Here is an 8,476-nt window from a genome sequence, read left to right on the forward strand (position 1 = left end):
CCACTTAACAGGTGAGAAAACTCCTAACAGTGTAATTTTAACTACTGTAGTAGTAGAAAACATTTAAGTCTGAATTGTTTTCTTTGTAACTCAATTCACATGGAATACAGTAAAAAGTTCCACAAATATTTTAAGTAACACAGCCCAGCAAATTCATTCTCAGCTGAATATAATCACTTACTATGAAGTCAATTTACATGGGGTCCCAGAATCCGGAATTAGGTTCTCAAATGTAAAATTAGGAAAAGCCTAATAGTAATAAATATGATGAGTTATCTGTAGAAGTAACTTCTTTAAGCGCCAGGTTATAAGCTCTTTCAGACCTTATTCTACCTCACCACTATATCCTCAGGGCCTGGTATAATATTTTACACATGGTAGGTGCTTAATACATATCTGCTGAAGGAAGAAAAACAGGTATAATAATCTAAATACCGGGTAACTAAGGAATTAGGGAACCAGTCTAATTCAAATAAATGTGACCTGGGTATAATTTCAATAAAGTATTGTATAGCAGTATTAGCAAACTCAAAGCTTTAACACAAAAAGCCACATTGTATGTGTGTGCCCCAGCTTTAATAAAGAGGACAAGTTAATGTAGAGCCTAGGGAAATAGAGCCAAAAGTTAAAAATTTATCTGGGGTCTTTCATTACCTCCAGGGTATAAATGGTAGGTATAATCCTAAAATCCAACATATTGATGAAAGTAGCCATAAAGGTCCTTAACTTGCTTTATTCTGGCTACATATTCACCAAAGAATATTCCCACTGCATTCTGATTTTCTATTTAGGTTTGCCTAAAGTCAAAGAACATGGTGACCAGCTAATGACTTTTCTTTTCTATTTAGTAGATAGCTGTATCTCTCAAAATAAATTAATAAACTGATATCCCAGTTTATTGTGATATGAACATGAAATTGTGCCTAAACAACTGATCGAATCTGCTACTGCACTCAAAGTTGAGTTGTAAGACATGCAAAGATAAGGACCAGACCCAGGCATATGGAAATTAACACATTACTCTGTGAAATTCTATCTAGGGAGATGTGTGGCCTTTTGCGACATCTCCAACCAGGGAAAATAAAGAACAGCAATGAAATATCCAGAAATGTAAGCATAAATACAACTTCATTTATTCATTCATCCATTTAAATTTTAAAAAAGAGTATTGGAAATACCTTCAGAAAGTTCACTAGTTCTGGATATTTGTTCCAGCTCCCAGCCAAGATGTAATGATTCATCCATACTTTGTTTCTGTGCCATTTCCAAAGTCATATTTTCTTCCATTAATTCTTCAATTTTTTTTCTATCCATATCACGCTCCTTTTTTATTGGCAGGGAATAGGGAGAGAAAAGAAAGCTAAGAAACAGTACAATTTCAAGCTAATATTTTATTACTTATAACTTTCATTTATCAGAAACTGTATAATGAGATAAACTGTGAGTTCCTTAAAATTTTCACAATTTGAAGCTAATAATCAATTATAATTATTACTGCTGGTCACTAAACTGATCAGGTCTCTGACATCCTTTTATAGTGATCTTTGGGGACACTGAAAACACCTCTTCATAGTCATTATATAGTTTTAATGATATAACAAATGATTTCTGACCCAATGATAAATTTTAGCAAATAGTTGTATGTCTATATTCTAAAGGAGTGTTTGTACAATGGCTTATTAGGGTTTTCTGAAAAGCAGTAGTCAAAATTAATAAATAATACCCCTCTGTAACAAAAGCAGAAATTTCTACTACTTCTGAATTCATATAAAATTGGAAGCATCTAATTTATTTAGCTGTCTCTTCTCTGTTAAGGCCTTAAGGACACTAGCCATCCTTGTCACTAGAGGGAAATCAGATAAATCTTAGAATTTTTACTTAGAGGCCATGTAATAGATCTACCTTATAATACGTACCATTTCCATATCATGCAGTTTAGCCTTCAGTTGTAAATTTTCTTTTTCTAATTCATGTAATTTATCAGAACGAGCTCGAGTTCCTTCTAATTGGTCTTCCAACATGGTTTTTGTTTCTAATAAAACTTGATTGTCTTCTTTTAATTCCTATAAACATTTCAAGTAGGCTTTATTTGTCACAAATATATTAATATGTTAATTTTTAAAGCTCTGAAACATAAGAATTCTTTATTATAAAGTAAGACATTAAGCGGTCTTTATCAACAGTTCTATGCAAGAGTAAAGCTACTGAATAACAGAAACATAGTTGGTTTCATTTTATTTCCCTGAATTTAAGTTATTATATAAACAAGATACTCAGTACTCACATTAGGATGAACAATACTACTATAATTTCACATGAAATTGTCAGGGTATATTTAAATTCCTTAGTCACAAGGATAAGGAACTCAGTATAAGTAGTCTTCCAGATATTTAAGACACCAATCGCCATAGAATCAGGGCTTAATTTATTTACTGAAATAGATTTAGGTTTCTCTCTACTTGAAAGTGAAGAATTTGGGGTTTTTGAGTAAAATACCAAGAATTGAATTAAGACTCACAGAATCATAAACCAAGCCTTTATCAATAAATATTTTATATAAACATCTTTAAACTCTTACGTATGTTTTGAAGACATGTTCACAAATCTATATTGCTAAGTTTAAGCCTACAGTTTATAAGCTGAAGTCAAGAAAAAGTATATTAAAACAGTGGCATCCATGAGGATCCCTTAATAGTGCCATGCATACGCCTATTTAAACAATTAACAAAGAACTAATCTACACCTTATCTTTGCACTCTATTGGGTCTATTTTCTGGTAACGTTCAGGTTAAGTTCTAACTTTCTCTTATAATGTTTTCATTTCCTGATTTAGCATACTCCTTCTTTCTTATCCCCATATTAAAACTGACCAAAATCTCCTCTGTTTACAGACAATGAAGAAAGCACGGAGAAAGGAAAAAAAGAATGCCAAGAAGCAAGGATTTTCAAATTCTTGCTGTCAAACTCAACTTCATATAACACAGAACTGCAACCATTAACTAAGAAAAATTGTTTTTTTCTAATTTGTTTATACCTATATATAAAGAGAGAAGACAAATGGGGGTGGGAGGGAAGAAAGAGAGAGAGAGAGGTGGGGGGAGGGGCAGAGAGAGAGAGGGAGACAGATATTGATTTCCCCTTCATTGATCCTAATTTAGTATTCTGAGTTGAGCAGCAATCAGAAATGTGTTTCGCACTCACTTCTAGGAACGAGTTAGAAATTAGTAGAGATATATACTTTATTTTTATTTCAGAAGTTTTCACTACACATAATACTAAATAAAGGAATGAAAGAAGAGCCCCAAAGAATTCAATAAAATGAATAGCATCCGAAAATCCCTTTTTACAAGTCTAAACAATATGCTGATCTATCATAAAATAAACACCTGATGCTATTTACAGTTTGCTCAATGTTTCAAGAGTTCCTTACATTTATTAAAGTGCATTTTAAATGCATTTTGAAAAATCATAATACTTCTAAAGAAAAGAACTGTGAATGGTTTAAATTACATAACATACCTCAACTCTTGCCTTATAAAATTCAATATCATGTAGCCTCTCTTTGTATCTGCTAACTTCACTTTCAAGCTTATCAACTCTGACAGCCTTCTCCCGAAGCGCATCTAATTCATCTCGATACATTCTTGCAGAACGAGCATCCGAAAGCAAATTCATGTTCTAAATATAAACACATATTAATATATAAAATATTATTTTCTATTTTCAAATTGATAATCCTTGGGTTGTACAATCTGAAGAATTTACCAAAAAAACAATGACTTGCTGTACTTTTTTTTGTCCGCGCCCTGTGGCATGTAGGATCTTAGCTCCCCGACCAGGGATCAAACTCGTGTCCCCTGCATTGGAAGCGCAGAGTCTTAACCACTGGACTACGAGGGAAGTCCCTGACTTGTGTACTTTATCATTATTATTTTTAAATTATTTATTTATTTATTTATTTGCACCGGGTCTTCATTGTGGGAGGCGGGCTCCTTAGTTGCGTTTCGCCAGCTCCTTAGTTGCGGCACGAGGTCCTTAGCTGTGGCATGCAAACTATTAGTTGCGGCATGCGTGTGGGACCTAGTTCCCTGACCAGGGATCGAACCCAGGCCCCCTGCATTGGGAGCGCAGAGTCTTATTCACTGCGCCACCAGGGAAGTCCCTGACTTGTGTACTTTAAAAGTGTGATTTTCGTGGGACGAGGAGGCCAAGTGGTTAAGGCGATGGACTGTGAAAAGTGTAAATTCAATGGTATATAAATTACACCTTAATTATTTTTTTTTAATGGGGGGATAAAAAAGCTTTTTTTAAACCAAGAATATGCATTTTAAACATATATGTTTCTAGGGACTTCCCTGGTGGTCCAGTGGCTAAGACTCCATGCTTCCAGTGCAGGAGGAGCGGGTTTGATCCCTGGTCAGGGAACTAGATCCCACATGCTGCAACTAAGAGTTCGCATGCTGCAACTAAAGATCCCAAATGCAGCAATGAATATCCCGCACATGGCAATGAATATCCTGCATGCCTCAACTAATACTCAGTGCAGCTAAATAAATAAATAAAAATAATAATTTTAAAAAATATGTTTCTATACAAAAATAAAAGCATATGCTTGTATAAAAACTTTTATATATAATGTTCTCCATTAAGAATGTAAAAAATATTCAGTATATTTTAAAATAAGTAAACCTCTCCTCAACATAACCATTTGCAATGAATTTAAAGTGAAAAGTTAACTTTAAAATGCCAGATAGTAAAAACACAGAAGAGGCAAACTCTTACAAAAGTTGATCATTAGTTACTTTAGAGAAATAATGTTTCTATCCAGACATGTTACCAAAATCCTGCTGAGTTTTTAATACTTTCACATGAAATGTGAAATGCATATGATTAGTGCATACCTTTACACCATCTGAAATAAGTATTAAAATTCAACCTTTTAAAAGCCCTCTTGTAATCCTTTGAGTAGCAGTAATCAAAGTGTGATCCAGGGAAATCTGTGGGTCCCTGAAACCCTTCCAGGGAATTCATGAGGTCAAAACTATTTTCATAATAATACTAAGACAGTACTTGCTGTTTTCACTCTCATTCTCTCATGAAGGGACAGTGGAGTTTTCCAGAGGCTACACACATGGCATGTGATATCTTAACAGATTGAATGCAGAAATATTCAATAGATATGAGAATATCTGGTAGTCTTCAATTAATCCAGGCATTTAAAAAAGATTTGCAAAAAATATAAAAGACTACTATTCTTCTAATTTTTTTTTCTTTTGGAAAATAATGGTTAATTACTATATAATTTTTATGTTAACATGGAGTGGATTGAGAATTATTTTTAAATGAATTAATAAATACTTTTAAAATTCTTAGTTTTAATTTCAAATATAGTAAATTCCAGTAAAGAGAATACACATTAAATAATCCTCATTAATCTTCAAGAGAAAAGAAGGGTCTTGAGACCAAAAAGATTGAGAACCACAATTTTAGATGGAACACAAATACAAAAAAACCCTGCTACCAAGAAGTGGAATAGCAGCAACAGCAAATCTAAAACTAAAAATTATGATCCCTAGATTCATTCATCTAGAAAGGTCCCAGTTTATGATCCCGCAAGTGAAATGTTCCCTGAATTTAAAATGGCAGGTTAGGTGAAGCAAGGAGAAGAAATAATTGTCCAGCCTTACCCCAATCCTTACCATTTATGGGTTAAAGAAGACCTCTTGTACTACCTCTAAATGAAAACGAAACATTACAGAGTAATTAAAAGAAGCAAATTCTTAAACAGTCTTGGTTCAAGATGAAAAAACACAAAGCATTAGAAAAATAAAAATAGTATTTTAAAAAGTAAAAGTTTGGATCTTATTAGAAACAGTGAAAAATTAAGAAGCATTCTGTCATATATAAGGTTAACATAAAGCACCATCAGACAGCAGAGACCTAGAGGTGTTCCAGCTTCCAAGCCCACAGAAGCCAATACATAAAAAAGAGAAACCTGGAACTGCACCAGTCCTAAGAGGCTCCTTGGATTCTTAGCAAAGTTTGAATAGAACTAATAGAGAAAATAGAAAACTCCAAAGACCTTTCTAGTTTTGATTTCTAGTTTTGGTTGTGGCATTTTTGAAGAGAGAAACGCTGAAAAAGTCATTGGATCTCATGAAACCTCAGTAAGCAGTAAGGCAAATGTTATAAGGAGAAAAATCAATTTCCAATTGATCCTATATAATAAAAGTTCCAGGTACAAACCTCTTGTTGCAGCCTTTTTAGTTCTATTTCCATTTGCTCAAGTTCTTGTTTACAGTCCAACAACTGTTCAGTCTTTTCCTCCCTTAAATGCAAAAAATATTTATTAAATAATAAACTTAATGCTTTGAAAACTATGATCATCATCTGTATCAATACAAACTTATTATCATTACTAAACATCTAGTTTAACATAGTACTGGCCATAACCCCAACCTAGGGAAAAAGACAAAGATTGGTATTAGGAATTTTTTTTTTTTTTTTTGTGGTACGCGGGCCTCTCACTGTTGTGGCCTCTCCCGTTGCGGAGCACAGGCTCCGGACACGCAGGCTCAGCGGCCATGGCTCACGGGCCTAGCCGCTCCGCGGCATGTGGGATCCTCCCAGACCGGGGCACGAACCCGTGTCCCCTGCACCGGCAGGCGGACTCCCAACCACTGCGCCACCAGGGAAGCCCCCTGGTATTAGGAATTTATAAGACTGGATGTCATGACACCCTTCCTTAAAGTTCTCCAAAGGCTAAGAACCTCAGTGACTAATGTCCTCATAGTTCATAAGGTAGCTTCTCTCTCTTCATCTTTTCTGCCATCCCCCAATTCTCACTCTCCTTTAGCTCTTTCTCCCTCTCTGCCTAGTCAAAGACAAATAAGCTGGAAGAGTTTTTATGAAAGGCAATACGATCTGGGTCTGAGACTTCTAACAATCTCCAAACTATTTTCTTTCTTTTTTATTTTAATTTTTTTATAAATTTCTTTATATATTTTTGGCTGCATTGGGTCTTAGTTGCTGCGCATGGGCTTTCTCTAGCTGTGGTGAGCGGGGGTACTCTTTGTTGCGGTGTGTGGGCTTCTCATTGCGGTGGCTTCTCTTGTTGCGGAGCACAGGCTCTAGGCGCGCGGGCTTCAGCAGTTGTGGCTCGGGGGGCTCTAGAGTGCAGCCTCAGTAGTTGTGGCTTGTGGACATAGTTGCTCCGCGGCATGTGGGATCTTCCCGGACCAGGGCAGGAACCCATGTCCCCTGAATTGGCAGGCAGATTCTTAACCACTGTGCCACCAGGGAAGCCCCAAACTATTGTCAACATTTACAATGACCTAAAGAAAATGATACACTGCCACAAATACCTAATACATTTTGGACCGGAGACGTATTACAGCTACAGGTGCTAGTTTCTGCAAAAATCCCCCTGCTAAAATCTTTATCTCTATTGGTTTCTTCCCTGGAGTCTAGACATCTTTGTATTACTCCTACTATACACTTTTTTTCTTTTTAAATTGCTTTACTTCAAACTCCCATTTTCTATCTCCCCTTCAGAGCCAAGCTCCTCAAAGTAAGTCTCCACTCACTATCCCTACTTGTCCATCTTCTGTTCTTAAATAATAAAAAATAAATGTTCATTGTGTAAAACAATCTGCTAACATCTTATACCTGCTTATGTTTAAAATTTTTTTTCACCAGAAAAATTTTTTATTGAAGTATACTTGATATACAATGTTATGTAAGTTATGGATATACACTACAGTGATTCACAATTTTTAAAAGTTATACTGCAGGGCTTCCCTGGTGGTGCAGTGGTTGAGAGTCCGCCTGCCGATGCAGGGGATACGGGTTCGTGCCCTGGTCCGGGAAGATCCCGCATGCCGGGGAGCAGCTAGGCCTGTGAGCCATGGCCGCTGAGCCTGCGCATCCGGAGCCTGCGCTCCGCAACGGGAGAGGCCACAACAGTGAGAGGCCCGCGTACCGCAAAAAAAAAAAAAGTTATACTCCATAAAATATTGGCTATATTCCCAGTGCTGTACACAATATATCCTGTAGCTTACTTTATACATAAGTTGCACCTTTTAATCCCCTACTCTTATGTTGCCCCTCCCCCTTCCCTCTCCCAACTGGTAACCACTGGTTTGTTCCCTATATCTATGACTCTTTCTTGTTATATTCACTAGTTTGTTTTATTTTTTAGATTCGACATAAGTGAAATCATACAGTATTTGTCTTTCTCTGTCTGACTTATTTCACTTAGCATAATACCCTCCAAGTCCATCCATGTTGTTTTAAATGGCAACATTTCATTCTTTTTATGGCTGCGTAGCAGTCCATTCTATGTATATATACCACATGTTCTTTTTTTTTTTTAACATCTTTATTGGAGTATAATTGCTTTACAATGGTGTGTTAGTTTCTGCTTTATAACAAAGTGAAACAGTTATACATATACATATATCCCCATATCTCCTCC

The 8,476-nt window shown here is 35.8% G+C and overlaps 2 protein-coding genes across 10 annotated transcripts in view; one reads left to right on the forward strand and one right to left on the reverse strand.

Moving 5' to 3' along the window:
• LOC102977525 (prolyl-tRNA synthetase associated domain-containing protein 1) overlaps positions 1-3,327 on the forward strand; it is a 60,023-nt gene extending 56,696 nt beyond the window's left edge. For both annotated transcript variants that reach the window (XR_447722.3, XR_008618901.1), the window contains one exon: positions 2,892-3,327. The gene's annotated coding sequence lies outside the window, so the exon portion shown is untranslated. The remainder of the gene's footprint in view (positions 1-2,891) is intronic.
• Positions 1-8,476, reverse strand: part of CCDC88A (coiled-coil domain containing 88A) — a 128,125-nt gene that overhangs the window by 52,249 nt on the left and 67,400 nt on the right. For all 8 annotated transcript variants that reach the window (XM_024118995.3, XM_024118999.2, XM_024118996.2 and 5 more), the window contains exons 9-12: positions 6,247-6,328; positions 3,520-3,678; positions 1,917-2,063; positions 1,179-1,323 (exon numbers count right to left, since the gene is read on the reverse strand). In XM_024118995.3, coding sequence (XP_023974763.1) covers positions 1,179-1,323; positions 1,917-2,063; positions 3,520-3,678; positions 6,247-6,328 — 533 coding nt within the window. The remainder of the gene's footprint in view (positions 1-1,178; positions 1,324-1,916; positions 2,064-3,519; positions 3,679-6,246; positions 6,329-8,476) is intronic.

Source organism: Physeter macrocephalus, chromosome 12, assembly GCF_002837175.3.
Source record: "Physeter macrocephalus isolate SW-GA chromosome 12, ASM283717v5, whole genome shotgun sequence".
NCBI lineage: Eukaryota > Metazoa > Chordata > Mammalia > Artiodactyla > Physeteridae > Physeter > Physeter macrocephalus.